The sequence below is a fragment of the Syngnathus leptorhynchus genome, chromosome 2, assembly GCF_054491065.1.
Source record: "Syngnathus leptorhynchus isolate UIUO chromosome 2, UIUO_Slep, whole genome shotgun sequence".
Taxonomy (NCBI): Eukaryota; Metazoa; Chordata; class Actinopteri; order Syngnathiformes; family Syngnathidae; genus Syngnathus; species Syngnathus leptorhynchus.
This window is the reverse complement of record NC_141196.1, coordinates 7375635-7392269: the sequence shown is the minus strand read 5'-3', so window position 1 is coordinate 7392269 and position 16635 is coordinate 7375635. Positions and strand designations below refer to the sequence as shown.

The window sequence follows — 16635 nt, the reverse complement described above, 5'->3', positions numbered from 1 at the left end:
AATTCTGACTTTATTCTCAGAATTCTGACTTTAAAGTCAGAATTCCCCATTTCTGACTTTAAAGTCAGAATTCTGAGAATAAAGTCAGAATTCTGAGAATAAAGTCAGAATTCTGACTTTCCTGCCACCCCTCGTTTTTTTTTTCTTCACTGGCCCTAATCCTCTTCCGTACAATTACATTCAGATTTCTTGCTGTGTACTTTGAGTCACGCATTATATTCTCATGACCAAGGAATAAAGGTGACAAGAGTTGTCACCTGACCATACATTTTGGAACCCATTTTGTCTTCCTGACATTTTTGGACCGCGAGGGGACTGCGTATTTTTCACGCATTTTTGACTGATACGGTATTCTTACTACTACCACACTCTCAAGATTTGAGACTGATCATTTCTTCGTATGGTATCCTGACCATCATGATACCTCTTGTCTCATTTGTGTGCTCTACAGCCTGGCTCTCTCATCCGTTTTGCTGTTTGTGCATCTCTTGGCCCTGTCTGCTTTCCTGCCTGTATTTTTCCACTTTGCTGTGATATTTTGCGAACATACTCCTGCCATGATTTCCATGCCCCTAGTTTGTAGTAGCAGCTGTGTTGAAGCAGGTAACTCGTGTTATCTGGCCTGCAAGTGTGTGTTGTCTGATGCTATCAATGCTCTCATATACATTTGTGTGTGTGTGTTTGTGTGAAAGAGCCACAAAGAGAGAGCGAAATCAAGTTTGTGATGTAATGATAACAGTGAGCAGAAACTCCGCTTGTGTACGTAGCGTTAGTTGAGCAAGCAGGAAACGTCGTCTGTGAGCACAAAGGACATTTTTTTGTAATTGACAGAACAAACTAACAGCATTATCTCCAACACAAACACAGGGCCCCATCCGTCACGGTCTGTCGAAGGACGTCGACCTTGAGTTCTCGTGGTCGGGCAGCAAGGATGGGAAATGAGATTTCACCCTTTCCACAGACAGAAAAAAAAACCACTAGCGTTTTTTTCAAACATATACGGTAGCCACCATTTTGTTTAACATATACGATAGGCTGTTAAAAAAACTGTCAACAGACTGGAACCCCCATCCATCCATTTTCTAACCTTCTCTATAGACATGTTCCCACATGAGATTTTTTTGATGGTCCGATGAAACGAAGGTTGAATTTTTTTTCCCCCTCCATTAGGTATGTTTGGTCCAAACGGAACCATCCTGGCAATATCAATCTTTAGGGCTGTTTTTATTTAGTTGGAACTGGGTGGAGGTAATTATGATTGAAGCACGCATTGTTGTTAAAACAAAATCTGCAAATGCCATGAAAAGCCTACAAGAAGAGCTGAAAATGATTTTGAGGAATGAAATGACAGGTGTGTTCTGACTTCTATTTAACATAAATATGAACGGAAGTGATTGGTCAAATTCTTAACACCGTCACTACATCCCAGTTTTCAAAAGGTGTGCACACTTTGTGCAGCCACATTGTTTAGTACTTACTGTTTCAAAGAAATATATATATATATTTTAAATTCAATGAAGTGACACAGGTTATTAAAAAAAACAGTATATGTAGACTTTATATGTTTGCTGAGTAAACCATTGCAATAAATACACTGTTAATTCCTTACAAATCCAGCATGGTCAGTCAAATAATTATTTCCCTCACTGTACTCTATCTAATAATTATTTCATTGGTTTTAGCACAGTAGAAGGCTGGGTTAAAAAAAAAAAAGAAGAAATAGAGACATCTTTTTTTTCCTCTATGCATGACTCACTCTGTCTCTTACACTCCCCGTCTCCCTCATCCAGCAGCTATATATAGTACTGGAATGATGCCCTTCCATGCAGACAGACAGATTTGTTGGCAGCAGTGATCCTCTCCTATCTCCGACGTCACTCTATTTTATTATTAATTAACGATAACAACAATAAAAACATCATACATGATCATCAGTTGAAGTTTGTACGGTGGTTACAAAAGTAACACAGTGCGGCAACGAGCACAATAACGAAATATATATGTAAAGTTTCTGTACAAATTGCATGTGAATGATGAAGAGTTGTCGTTGAATTAAAATAGAGCGTAATTAGCAGATGTGTAAAATGCAGCCAAAATTGGGAATTCCATTGGAGGAATCTCAGGAATGTGACAAATAGTACTGTGTTTGTCCTGAATGAACTGAACAGTTTTAAGTCGGAATGGTTTGAAGTGGTTGAGAATTATGCAAGGGAGATGTTTGTTTCTAAAACATCTCTTAGATTAGTAGTTGTGAAAATGTGGGAATTTGAGGAATTTGGTAAACAATTCCGTGGACATCCTGAATGATTTAAAAGTTGGAATGGTTTGATTTGGTGGAGAAATATAGGAAACAAATTATAATTTAGCAAATAAATAATGAAACCCTGACTGGTAGTGAACAGCAGTTATGCATGGGCCAAAATTCTGAAATATGAATAAGTTACCAAAGTGTCATAAAATAGCACTTTTCTTTTTTTTTTAAAAATACAACAAAATGAAATTGGACTATTTTGCTTATGTCCATATTGACTGTGTTCAGTTTGTCCTCGGGCAGCTTCTGACTCAGCAGAATAGATAAGGGGAGGAGAGGCAATAATATTGTGTCTCAAAACACACACACACGCACGCGCACGCACACACAATTCTCTGTCACCAACTAGCAGGATGACAATGTCATGAAAATAATCCTGTTTGACTCCCATGACCGTAAAACGAGACAAATACCAGAGCTTTATATGAAAAATAAGACGATTCCTTTAATAACATCTGTAACATGATGGTCGTATCACTTCCAATACATTGGATGCAGTATATTGTACACTCGGACACGGAGTTGATTTATTCAACAAGTATGACATAGACCTGTATTGTTTTTCTACAAGGACATTATTAAAGGGCACAAATGGTGTAGCAGCAAAAAAGATTTGTTGAGGCTACAGTAGTACAATGTATCTGCAGCGGCAATCACAACACATACACAGTACATGGCTACGGCAGTGGTTCTCAAACTAGGGTCTCCGGCCCCATGAGGGTCAGCAGGCTGTTACTTGGGGGTCTGCAAATTAATTTCCAATAAACAGAAACGGCAATGACGTTGACAAAATAAATCGATTACTTCTGCCCACCTCAGCTTCAGGCCAATTATGAAAACATTTTCGATTTCAGCATGCCTCAAGACATTTACACCTTCCTTTTTTATAGTCCACAGTCCAGAACATATTTTCCTAACCCTGACCATACAAGTACCATGAGAATAAAATACAACTCAAAGTGCTTTAAATAGTTAAAACAACCACCTCCTGTTAAATTGAATGAAGCAATTTTAGTGATGTTTCATTAGTGTTAGGTTGATGGGGGCGGGGTTGCCGGACCCAAAAAGTTTGAGAACCCCTGCTCGAAAGAATGCACTATGTCATAGACAAGGGGTTATAAACGTTTAGTAAGGTCTGTTACTACATAGTTATGACCAAGAGATTTCTACAGTCAACTGTGCTGATACAAAGCACACAAATACAGACATTATTGGAATATATCAAGCTGTTGAGATGCTGAAATGTCAACCGTGTTCATTTCTGCTTGGATTTAGTATTAAAATAAATTTTTCTAGACATGAATAAGTAACATCCAGACCTCTAAATGCCCTACCCCTGTTAGCGTTCCTGAGAGCTCAGCACCTCGTCTCCTTCCACTGGAATGTTTTTGTTGTGTGTGGTTTTTCTGCAAGGATAGCATTTACTGCCTACTGTATGTGCTTTTTTGCAACAGTGCAATCTGAACCGGGGGATACGGAACTGAGCTTTATAGCACAAAAACAACAAAAATGTTTTATTATCATATGACCCTATATGATTTTGTTGTGCAAAATTGTGAGTGAGGAGCTGTATCTGCGGGAGCAAGTGTATACATTTTGCAAGGGCAAACATTTTAAGAAATTCAGTTATTTTAGCATCACTCATTCTGTGGATTGAGTGGGAAAACAATCAGTCTCAGTGAGCCACAGAATAAAGATTGAAGCCGAATTTTAAGAGCGATATAAAAGTCTAGAGATGCTATAGATAGCTTGGCAAAGAGCAAAGTTAAACAGCCAATCTCATTCTGGCTATTCAGGGGACAAAGATTTGAAATATTTACAAAATAAAAAATTAAGAAAGGATTTGAAGTGATAATTTGAGCAACTCTAATGTCCGGATGATCGGTCCACTAGTTTAGCATATAGCAGGGCTGAACAAATGGCAAAAAGTTGAACAGTGATCGTGACCTCATTGGGAAAACAACCAATGCTAAATATGCTGCAAAATCAGAATCTTAAAAGAATCTCAGAGTCTAATTTCCGAGTGATGCTATAGCTAGCTCATCATAAAGCAAAGCTAAACCATTGACCTCATTCTGTTAGGAAAGTGGGGCCACATTTTAGGAATTTAATGGGAATACAAAACCAACGTCTCAAATAGCTGCTAAATTTATATATTTTTTAAAATTACGAACAAAATTTATAGCGAATGTGTGGCTTACAAAATAGTATTTCCTGCGCAAATCATACCAACAGTATTTCATGGTCACAAATTATTAAATTATATAGGATAGTGTATGTATGTATATAAATAAGTAAGGTATAATGTACATACATGTATGTTATATATTGTGGCTACAAAAAAAAATCTCAAGGTAATATGAGGGGGCTCTGTAGCAAATGGTGTCGGGCTCCAAAATCCCCAAAAATCATCTGAGCAGTCATCATAACTTCTACATACCATAAACATGTACTTATTGATAAAAACACCTCTCAAAAGGTTAAGAATGTTATGTTACATTATGAATGTGTTCTTAAAAAGAGGTAGTGATTGATGCAATGACTGACATTTTAACTTGGACATAAAATTATAAATACGGTATTTGTCATACAGTGTGTCTTTAGTTGAGGCAGTCCCTCAATTCATTCATTTACGCCGGAGTGCACATGAAGCCAGAGGCAAAATTGTGTAATTGTGAGCCTTCCAATGAAGTCAGAGAGCCAAATGTGATTACACGCCAAAAAAAAAAAAAAGCTCACTGATGTTTTGGTCCGTTACATCAGTACAAGTCTGCTCTTATGAATCCGACTCAGGTTTTTACAGCTTCAGTTACGGCCTGCCATGGCAATACGTTTCCACTTTTGGTTTGCCACAAAGATACGGCTCTGGTTTTCGTACTGTCATGCCAATAAGGGGCGACTTTTAGTAAGTAGCAACAAAACAGCTCTAGCTTTTGGTCCGTCATGTCAATACGGCTTCAGCCTGTCACGTCATGTTGACTGACAACCCATTAGAGGCCTCCTTTGTCTATTTTATGGTAAATGACATCCCAAAATGGTGGTCTGCTAAACCCAAAACAAATCACGTTCCCGCCTTTTTCTTTCACTGCTTTTTAGTGTGTGATTAACTCATTTTAATGTATACCGATCACTCCTGTTTTTTTGGGTTTGTGTGGGCGAGACATGTCCATTTGGACTCAATACATTTGGGGCCACCCTGTGTGATTCTTTATGCGGACGGATTACGGATAAACACAACAAGACATTCAAGCAACGTGAGAAAATTATAAAAATGGATAAAATGAAGGCTTGTGTAATAATTTTTTTTTTTTAAAAAGCGGCATGTTATATAGAAAAAGACAAATAAGATTATGGCTATACCTGTATTTGTTTCACATTGTGTGTGAGTGCTATTCACACTGCTGCTTTAACTGGGAATGTGTGTGCGTGCAAAGCAATGGACAGACGCCAGAGCTCATTATTGTCATTCTTCTCACTGCCTAAAAGCGAGGCGAAAAGCGGCCGCTTTCAATACGACGGAAAAGACAAGAGACAAAAGGGCCCAAATTAAAACAAGTGCTGCAAAAGGCTCGCCCGTGCTCATATGCTTTTGGGGGGGTAACCCATCTGGGGTCTTTCAGAGCCAGACCACACAGATATATTCAGCACCACTATAGGTCCAAACACACACACATTGCGTATCCTATGTCCCGTCCGGCATGTCTGAGTGTGTGTGCGCCTTTTATCTGATTGCAGCGCTTTTTTTTTTTTTTTTTTGCAATCCTCCATACAAGCACTGGCCCTGACGTGAACCTGGAAAAATCAAGAGGTCCACTTCATCCATGATAGCCCCAATGGTCTCCAAGCAACTGCAAAGCCGGGAGTCCAACTGGGGAATGTTTATCCATAAATCATAAATCAGCGGCGTGGTCCCTGCACTCGTGCGAGGTGTTTAGTGACTGGACGTGTCTGCGCACGTTATGTACTGTACATGTGGAGATGGACGCGCACGCACGCACGCACGCACGCACACACACGTATGATGTACATGTACAGTGCTACAGTGGCGGCTTAACCAGGAAAAGCTAGTACAGGCTGTGTGCTAATAATACTTCCTTTGGGTGGAGAGGACGAGGTGAAAAGGGGGACGCGTCAAGTCCTCCTGGCGTCACACCTGAAAGCGAGCACAGAAGAGAATAAATTAAAACGTGAGGTCCGCTATTCAAGCCACATGGAGAATTGGCTTTTTAATATATTCAATATTGGGCCTGCCCACCCGTAAAGTCTGAAATTAAACAGCCAATTAAATCTTATCTGTCTACTTCTGAAAATAGTTTCTGTGAGCAAGATCTCTCTTCCTGGATTTGAAGTTGAAAATCCCGAGCCACTTTCAAACGACACGATTCAGAGACACTATCGTGCAGAATCACCACATCCAGGCACAACGCCTTTCCTATTATGTCAAAGCTAAAAGGTAAACCGAGCGGCAATGACACAGCGGATGCCAAATAAGACCACTTATTTCCAAAAATGCTTCTGCAAGCAACCCATTGTTAATTTTTGCCCAACTGTGACACAGCAGTGGGGCTAATTTACATAACCCCGCCCCCACACAGAGTCTCCCCACTCTTGACTTGGCGGCCCGACAGTGGATGGTTGCTTCTATCTTTTTGGGGGGGCAGAAAAACACAACTAGCCAACCGCGACTCCACATACTGTATACATCGGGTTTGCAGTTTGCACCAACCTGCACCGATGAGGGTTGAGTCGTCGATGTTTTCGGTGGCACCTCTCAGCAGTGATTCTGCAGAGACACCGACATGACGCCGCATCCAGCGTCCACTTCCTGCCTCGGCACGGTCGACAAGATGGCCGCGAGGTCGGCGGAGGAGGAGGAGTACTGGTGGGGGCGGAGGAGAAAACAAGAGTCCTGGGGAGGACAAACAACAGTTGGGTGATGAGGTCTGTCAAGAAATGCCAATGGAGTCTCAACCTAGTAGGGCTCTGAAATCTACAGACTCAGCTCAATTAGTGGAGCGCAGAGTTCAAAGGAAACATGGTGAAGCAGCAATTAGCTGTTATGCTGTTTGCAAATGGAATAAGCTGCCAACAGAAGTCAAATCAGCCCTAAGTGTAAATGATTTCAAATCCAGGTTAAAAATGGCCAAATGATACCTGAAACAAATTAGAAAAAGAGGAAGTGTGTAGTGGCTTTTGGGGTTTCCAGTCTCTGATTACTTCTGGGGCTCAAATTAAATGAAACATCCACAGTGAGATACTTGTGACTCTTCCTATTTCGTTCTCAGCTCAAGCCCCCAGTGCTCAGAGTTTTCAATCTGGTCGATGAGAAAAGTGTCTCCATTTGCGTCTTCCCAGGAGGCTGGTGGATAATGAAGATACTTAATGAGGCAGAGAGAGGCCATCTTTGTCCAGGGCCGCCGTGACCACGCCTGCCGCTGGCACGGACAGAGAAGGTGGCATTTGGGAGCAAATTACACAGATTTCACCCCTGCTAGAGCTCAAATAAAGCCCGTTGGGGGTGATGGATGGGTTCTGAGGGGACATCACACCCAACACCGAGTCCCCTCTGACCTCTCTGAGGCCCCCGATATAAGTGATGGCCAAAAGATGCGGTCATCCTTTTATCCCTCCAAAGGCTCCGCATGCGGTCATGGGAATCATGGTGCTAAACACACATGTCAATCTCGTGCCACGGTGCTACAAGGTTTTCATTGTGCTTGGTGTTAGAACTGTAGCTTCTCACACACTTCACACCATCGAGCTGCGATTACACATCGAGTCGCTAAAGACAGACAATACACACTCCCGTGTTTATACTGTATGTCCGTGTAAATCCATTTAAGGACTGAAGCACCGACCTACAGAAATGACGACTATCGTGTCGTGATCCACTGGTGCGTGTTTCTGTTTTTTTTCCCCCGTCAGTTAGCTCTTTTTTTTTTTTTTCCACCTGGGAGCTCAGTGGCCACAGGAGGATTTTTTTTTTTTTCCCCCACCGTTTATTGTCTTGCACCCAAGTTGGATACTTGAATTCTATCAATTGCATTTAATGATATTTTCCAATGCACTAGATCTGAGTGAGTAATAGCTAATGCTATTCATTTGGGTATATTTGCATTTACTTTGACACAGGTGTCAAATCCAGGTCCAGAAAATAAAGACTTTTGTACTTTTCTCTCTTACCTGTCACAGGCACTACATATGGAAAAGATAAATGAACAATTTCTTGCATGACAAATCAATAAAATTATTATTGTCCTCCATTCAGTACTGTTATTTATTGTCCTCCATTGGGTGCTGTGGAGTGTTAAATGTTGGCCACAAAGGCGCATTCTGTTCATCCCGACTGTATACACGCGACCACAAAGATCTCTTTGAGTCGTGAGTATCACACAGAGGTGAGTGAACTTGTGTGTGATTGCGTGTGGCTGTGTGTGTGTGTGTCAGACCTTGACTAATGCGGCTGTAAAAGAAATTGTCCAAATAACTGTGTCAAATAACGAAGACCAGATAACCCCCTCATCCAAACACGCAAAGAGGATCTGTTTGAAGACACACTACAAATACAAACTCCATCTCTAAGGAAAAGATTTGGAATTAATGATCATGGAGGTGGAGTAACGGTTAGCATATACGCCTCAAATTTCCTAGGATCTTGGTTTGAATCTATAAGTCAGCTGTGATTGGTGGTACAGAAATTGGATGCACGGATGGATAATTGACATGAACCTACGCATTTCGGATGCCTTCAAATGTCTTCGCTCTTCGCCCCTTTTTCTTGACTCTTGTTGGCTTGTGATAGGGCCTGAAAATGACAAGCAAAAGAAATGTTTGTTTTGGACACAGGACCTCTCATGTTTTGTTTATTTTGCCAATTAAAAAAAAAAAAAGCTTCAATTGAAAATGTTTGTTTTTGGAACATTTTTATCTGGTTTGAATCTTAGCAACATTTTAGGCTTGATATTGACAATCTTTGTTTAGTCACAATATTATGTTCAGAAGGGAAACAGCTAATTCTGTTGCCAGCTCCAAACTCCTGGTGAACATTTAGGACTAACTCCTCGGGTGTCTATTTTTAAAAAACAAAACTGGCTTTTATGTCTTGGAGTTCAACACAGCATGCGACTTGAATCCTTATTTTAGTATTTGATTTTATTGTTTTAAATTATAGTGTATTTTAATTATAGTGATTTCTATTTATGTACAGCACTTTGTTTTAAGTGCCATTGTTTGAGTGCTTTCTAAATATAAATGAGATGAGTTTATTACGCAATATAAATTTTCAATCTAGAGCTTGTTATGCCGATAGTCAGGTATCAATTCAACATTCGACCAAAATGGGTCATTTCGAGTACCGTAAACCATACGTGCATCATAAGTGCCCATTTTTTTCCTTGTCATGTCGTACTTTTAAACACCTATATGAATGTTTAAAAGATGAAATTGTCTTGTAACAAAATCGAAACATCCACCGCTTTCAAAATGTATTCTTGTCTTCTTTCTTGAAGCTCAAATTATAATGGGCTGAAATTATGATGGGCTCATTTAGCGTCACGGCTGGCACACCATCAGGATCCTAATGTCCTATGTTGTCGTCCATTAAATCGACGACGACGGCGGCGGCGGATGCGTGACTGCGCTCCATCATTACCAGCAGGCCAGATAAAATCATTACTATGGTGACAACAGGATGCGGGTCGCCCCGGGGGATGCTGGGAGGGAGTCACACAGATGCTAACTCAATAAGGGACATTACACACGGGGACCAAATTTCAAACACATGTTGAACTTGTACACGATTTTACCCATGGATGACATCGTGCAGGTTGGTCTTACAAAAGCACCCGCTTGCGTAAAACCTTACTGAGTCATGAAACAAATGTATACACACACATACAGCACACACTAATACATTGGAACTCTGTATTTACGTCCATATCCAAACAGGAAACGAGGCGATATAAATATGAGCGTCCTTTTAGGCTGCAGGCTGTTTCCAGATCTAAACATGCTTAGCTCCTCACACAAAAATTGCTTTGGAATGATTAAACTTGTGCATATTACATTTCCAAATGTGAATATTGTAATACTTTGAGCTGCGTTGTGAAAATTGTAGCCAAAGGCTTAGACCTGTGGTGAAATTTTGTAGGATATGAAAGTAACATTTACCAACAATGTGGGCTGTATTAAGCTTTTTGTAAGAGATCACAACACTTAAAAGACCAAAATGGAGAAAATAAAGAAAGCCAATGAGTATACCTTGTAGTTGGTGTCAGGTGGAGCTGTTCTTTTAACCTGCAAATAGATATTGATGCAATTGATGGACAAAAATATGGATTCATTTTGCTAGTGAGAGGAGCTACAAAGTCAAATCTACAAAGATGATTAACTGTGGATTATTAATTATTGTAAGATCGTAAGTGTGTGTGTGTGTTTCTTACCGGCACTCACACTGGCTGTGTTCCACAAAAGTCAGCTGAATGAGCTCATGTTTCATGAAGGAAGTTCTCATCAACTACACACACAAAAAACATTCATGAAGGCCAGCTTTCCATCTCACAACATGATGTGTTGAATACTTGTGTGTGAGCATGTGCGTGTACCTCCATGGTGAGCGTGTGCGTGAGCGAGGGCACGCACTCCATGGCCTCGTCGGCACAGCAGCCTCCACATCTCCTCACTGCCACGCAGGAGGGCACAAAAAGGTGGTGCGTCTCCCCCGGCAACTCCCGCCAGACCTCCACCAAGGTTTCTCGGGGCTCGCAGCCGCTGCGGGAGTACACCTCCAACCACCGCCGCACTGAGTGAGGATGAGAGTCACCACAGATTGGACGATGGGAAGGCAAAGGGGACAACTCTGCCGGGAACTGCCAATTTACCTTCTCGACCTTCTCTGGATTTGGACGAGTCGGTGGGACGCCAGTGAGCCAGCTGGTGGAAGGGAGAAAAAAGTCAAAGAAATTTTTTCCTGACTGGAAATAAGAGTAAACAACTGAGATCATGTGGTTGCACAAGTGTGCACACCCTCTCGTCATTGGGAATGTGACTGAGTAAAGACCTCAGAATTTACCATTCACATTTGGATGCTTGCTAAGTGAGAGTTAGCAAAAGCTGCCAAATCAATTGTAGCTGTTCAAGTAGGCTTTTTCTGACCGACATATACTATGTAACGCCGATAAAAATTCACTAGATGTTCTCTACAGGGGACGGGAGAAATGTAGAAATGAATTCCCGGTAAAATCGCAAATCACCCAAAAGTCAATTATTATCTGACCGGGCAATTAAAAGGGGGGGGGGGGGTCCAAGCAGATTTCAGAATGGGGCGAGAGGGGGGACAGTACCCCCGCAAACCACCTTGAGCTCCGCCAGTGCTCAAAATGCGAGCAAGTGATTGATGTCACATGCCTATATCAGAGTTTATTTGCCTAAGGTTAATATAACTGAGGGGGTTACACAACTGTGTTAATGTGGTTGCATAAGTGTGCAGACCCACTTGTAACTACATTTGTGACTGCAGTCACCGGTCACAATTCAAAGTGCCACTGATTGACCCCCCCCAAAAAAAACTTTCAGATGCTCTGGTAGGTTTTCGGTGACTTGAGCTTGGCTTGGCAAACTATCCAAGGAGTAGTATGTCTCTCACCCTAAGTCAGCTGGGATAGGCTCCAAATAATATTGGTCTTCAAAGCCATCAACATTTATCGATTATTATAAATCTCAGCTGCCTTGGATTTCAGCTGCTTCGAAAAGAAATAAAAAGCACTACAAGAAAGCGAACAAAGATAATTCAGTACGTATTCATCCAGTCAACACTTTTTTACTATTCACACAAAGTTTTCTGTCGTCTCTCATGATTCAGAGCTGTCAATCAACAACACACATTTGCACTGCTCTCAAATCAAATCAAGTGTACTTCAGGCAATGGAGTGGGTTGGTGTGTCAAAAGGAGTCTTGAAATCATGAAAGAATTTCCTGTTAGATAGCGCCCCGCGGCCCCTTTTGAACACAAGAAGTTAGTTACGACAAAATCAAAGGATGGAGGCCGCCGGATCGGGGGCCCCTCGCTGTAAATGTGTCTGTCATTAGATACTGACGTGACGAAAAATATTAGTCGTGGTGGAAAAGTTTGGGAGGGTTGCCGAGCTAGAGCTGCTACCTTTGCCCCCTTCGCCCGCCCGCCCACCCGCTGCAAAGTCTCTCATGACGAGCAAAGAGTGAGAGTCTGTGCCACTGGGATTAGGAGTTCAATAGGCAAGACACACATTTTTACAAGGACACATGCTGCAGCTTGTGTGGTCAAAAACCCACCAGATCACCCTGCTAAAAGTCTTTTTTTTAATCACAGCTTTCATTATTTTATACGGAAATGTTTGAATGTTGTGTCGCAAGTTCCTCTTTGTAGCAAGTTTTGAAAATGTGTGTCCATCCGCTTATGTCACATTGACTTTCATTCATTTGAAGGATGACAAATTATTAACCTGGCACATATTTTAGCATGCAAATGTAATGAATCTTATTAAACCACGATGCACCCAAAATACAAACAAAAATCCAATAACTGTGTACGTGTGTGTGTGTGTGTGTGTGTGTGTGTGTGTGTGTGTGTGTGTATAAAAAGGGGTGGAAGGGTTTAAAAGGGGCCGACTGAACAAAGTCTACATTCCCTTATGAGTGGCCTTGGTCTTATTCACACACACACACACACACACACACACACACACACACACACACACACACACACACACACACACACACTAGTCAAACACGATCATTTATATTAGTCATATGAACACAGTATATAGCTCAACTCATTCTGTTTTTTTTAAGTCATTACTTTGCCATCAAGGTGCCCAACACACCTAAGTGAAAAGAATCAAACACAGACAGACAGACAGACAGACAGAGACAATCTGCAAATCTCAATTTCCAAAAACATGCACATATGAAGACTCTCATCTATTGCTGTTGTTAGCCTCATTTTTAGCAACGAAGCCCAAAGAATTCTGCCTAGCAACAAGTGAGCACGCAGACGTCTTGGAAGCATGTTAAAAATAATCAAGGTCAGGCCATGCAGCGTCTGGCCTCATGAATGAGTAAAACATACAGTATAGAGTTGGGCCTGTCTCCCAGCGCACCTCACAGCACTGAGTGTTCCTGATAGACTTTTCCAGACATAAATAAAGAAAAGACATTGTCGACTTGCTCGTGAGTGTGAGGTGAAGATGAGTTCACATGTTACATTCACCCAGTGACTGACACGGGTAATAGTATCTTGAACAAAAAAAAAACACAATAACACCGGTACGCTTTTTGATTGATAAACCAGTTACCTTGTATTGTAACAACACAACGTGTAAATTAGAAACACTTTTGGCTTGCCAGATTGTCCCAAAGACAGCAATTTTTGTTGAGCTCTTCTGCTACTTTTCAAAATACAAACTTGTGACCCGTTATCACTGAATGGGTAGGTAAATAGAATATAATCTTTACTGATTAAATCAGGAAAATGAAGGGATCGTATCCGTTAGCTATGTCAGGTAGCACCAATTTAATGAACAGCTAAGCTAACACCATAATGAGCCAAAGCCAACAAGGTGCGAATTCAATTTCAATTTCTAGATACTAGATACATGTTGACAGATTTATAAATGATAGATTAAAACAGACATATGTGTAGATTTGTTGCTAGATAAAGTTGTAAACTGATTCAAAGATACAGATACCGTATGGAGATTTTCCGACAGATAGTTGTATCGACAGAGACAATATTCATAGACTGATAGACTATAGTATAGATTGATATAGATTTTTGGAGAGATACACTTATACTGAAAAGACAAATTTGGATTCATATACTGTAGATGGAAGAGAACTAGACCGACAAATAGCAGTGTAGATTGACAAACATAGGCTTGTTGTATATAGTAGACCAAGAAATAGGTAGGTAGGTAGGTAGGTAGGTAGGTAGGTAGGTAGGTAGGTAGGTAGTTAGGCAAGCAGGTAGGTAGGTAGGCAGGCAGGCAGGTAGGTAGGTAGGTAGGTAGGTAGGTAGGTAGGTAGGTAGGTAGGTAGGTAGGTAAGTAGGCAGGTAGGCAGGTAGGCAGATAGATAGATAGGTAGGTAGGTAGATAGATAGATAGATAGATAGATAGATAGATAGATAGATAGATAGATAGATGGTGCTAAGGTGACAGGTGGTCATTGACCTGCAGTAGGATGACTTGCAGATCAAATCTTGAATAAAACACCGTGATCATCAACGCACGAAGTATATAGCACATGCTTGCAAAGACACTTTAGAGGTCAGATGATCCACATACGCACGCACACACACACAAACGCGCGCGCATGCACGCAACGCACACATCCATACGTTACCTTGGCGTGTGACGTCGGGATTGTGGTGAGCAGCAGGAATTGAAACATTCCTAGAATAACTTGGAGCATAATCCCCATTGTATGCACGGGAGTCCTATGGAACCGGCCAACTACAAATAATAACAATTTTGGATCATTTATATCCAAATATGTCTGTCTCTGTATGTGCGTATCCGTGTGTCCTCCGTGACCGAGCAAAGACGCACCAAAGCCGGCGTTCACTCTCCAGCCTCCCGGCCGTACAACGACATCCTCCGTGGCATCTTTATCTTCATCCGGAGGTGTGCAACTCTCATGTTCTCGTGGATATTCCTTTCTTAATCTTGCCAATCTCCAACATGTCGACACAAAATAATTGCAATCAAGAGACTTGAGTGGGGAAAGTTTGGATTTTATATTAGGGCTTGTCTTATCTTTGTCGTAAAATCTTCCTCTTAGAGCGACTAGAAATGATTTCAAAATCCATTCAATGTGATGCTGGATCGTGCGGAGATCCACCGCATGACGAAGAAGGGGCGGGAGGGAGTGGGAAGACAGTGCCGCATATGGCGTCCCAAGATCGGTCACACGGTGTCCGTGATGTCGCTCTCTTGGAACACACCACCGCTCTGAAATCCTCTTTAAAAATGATAAGAAACGGGCAGGTCCAACTGTAGTAGAAGTACGTAATGATGTTCGTCCGGTCCCACCAAAAAGGGGGGGAGAGAATGTGTTAGCGGCAGAGCAGAGCGGAGCAGAGCAGTCAGTGTTCATTTGTTGTGGTCGGGCCAGCTCCTTTTCCCTTTTTGCCCTTGAGACGCACACAGCGGAAGGAGCATTGCAACTTTTTTTTTTTCTCCAAAACGGGACCGCTCTGGATACAGGTGCTCGTGCGGTACTAGTGGCCCCACGGCAGGGGTCAAAGGGGGTTGCATCTAGATGTATGCATGCAGCATGCATGGGAGGGGGGGCAGAGTTGCCACAGAGGTCACGTCCTCTGTCATTCTTTTTTTCCTTTTCTTTTTGGAACGGTGATCCTTGAGTATTGACTATGTATGTGTTTCCAATTGGATTAACAAAAGCAACCATTCAATAAAATACAGTACAATATTGCTATTTTTAAAAGATACCTTGTTTGAGCAAGCACTATTCATTGGGAGTCTGGATCCAGAAGAAGTTTCAGAGACTCCAATAACACCACAAAAGTTGCTCCCCCCCCCCCCCACTGGTTACCAAGACGGTATTTGCATGAAGGCATAGCGCTTTCCCACCAAAACGGAGGAATTTCAACCACAATTGTGTTTTTCATCATTTTGTCACGTCAGAGACCTTTCAATAAAATGGGACACGTGGTAACTGTTTTAAATTGGGTACAAATGCACAATGTCGCTTTGAAATTACATTTATCGCTATCTTAATAGCACGCCTGTCATGTTTGAAAGTCTTCCGAAAAAAAATAAAAACTATCAAGCCCATATTTGAATATTTGCCTATAACCATGACCTTGATTACTGAGAATTCACACAGACATAAAAAATAGCAAGCACTTTGTTTTTTCAAGTAATATTGCGAATATTGCGATTAAGATTACAATATTATACTGTCATTTTTTCCCCTTAATTTATAATAGAGTTGACTGAAGTAGTGCCTTGAAGATATGAGTGACCCAATTTTTTATTTTTCCCAAGACACAAGCTGTCATTTGGACTTTTTTTTTTTTTTTTGCTTTACAATTTCGACTTTTTACAAGCACTGTACGGTGGCAGGGAACTCAATGCAATTTGGAAGCAGTTTGGCAAATGGTGAACAATTTGTTAAAAGGAGTCTTGAAGTTGTTTATGCCACTCCCAGTTAAAGTTTAGAACAAGAAACAAAGACAATTGCATTTGAATATAAAAAACAACCACCGATTTTCAGATTGTGACTGTTTAGATCAATACAGACACAATGCAAAATGACAAAGACAA

General features: G+C 41.3%; 1 protein-coding gene across 1 annotated transcript; it reads right to left on the bottom strand.

Moving 5' to 3' along the window:
• Positions 1-2730: 2730 nt before the first annotated feature.
• Positions 2731-15501, bottom strand: vegfba (vascular endothelial growth factor Ba). Its single transcript, XM_085900895.1, has 8 exons — positions 14690-15501; positions 11191-11242; positions 10915-11111; positions 10753-10826; positions 10571-10606; positions 9045-9116; positions 7038-7220; positions 2731-6464 (listed from the first exon to the last, which is right to left on the bottom strand). The coding sequence occupies exons 1-8, from the start codon at positions 15440-15442 to the stop codon at positions 6443-6445; spliced, it is 1389 nt and encodes a 462-aa protein (XP_085757021.1). The 5' UTR covers positions 15443-15501; the 3' UTR covers positions 2731-6442.
• Positions 15502-16635: the final 1134 nt, after the last annotated feature.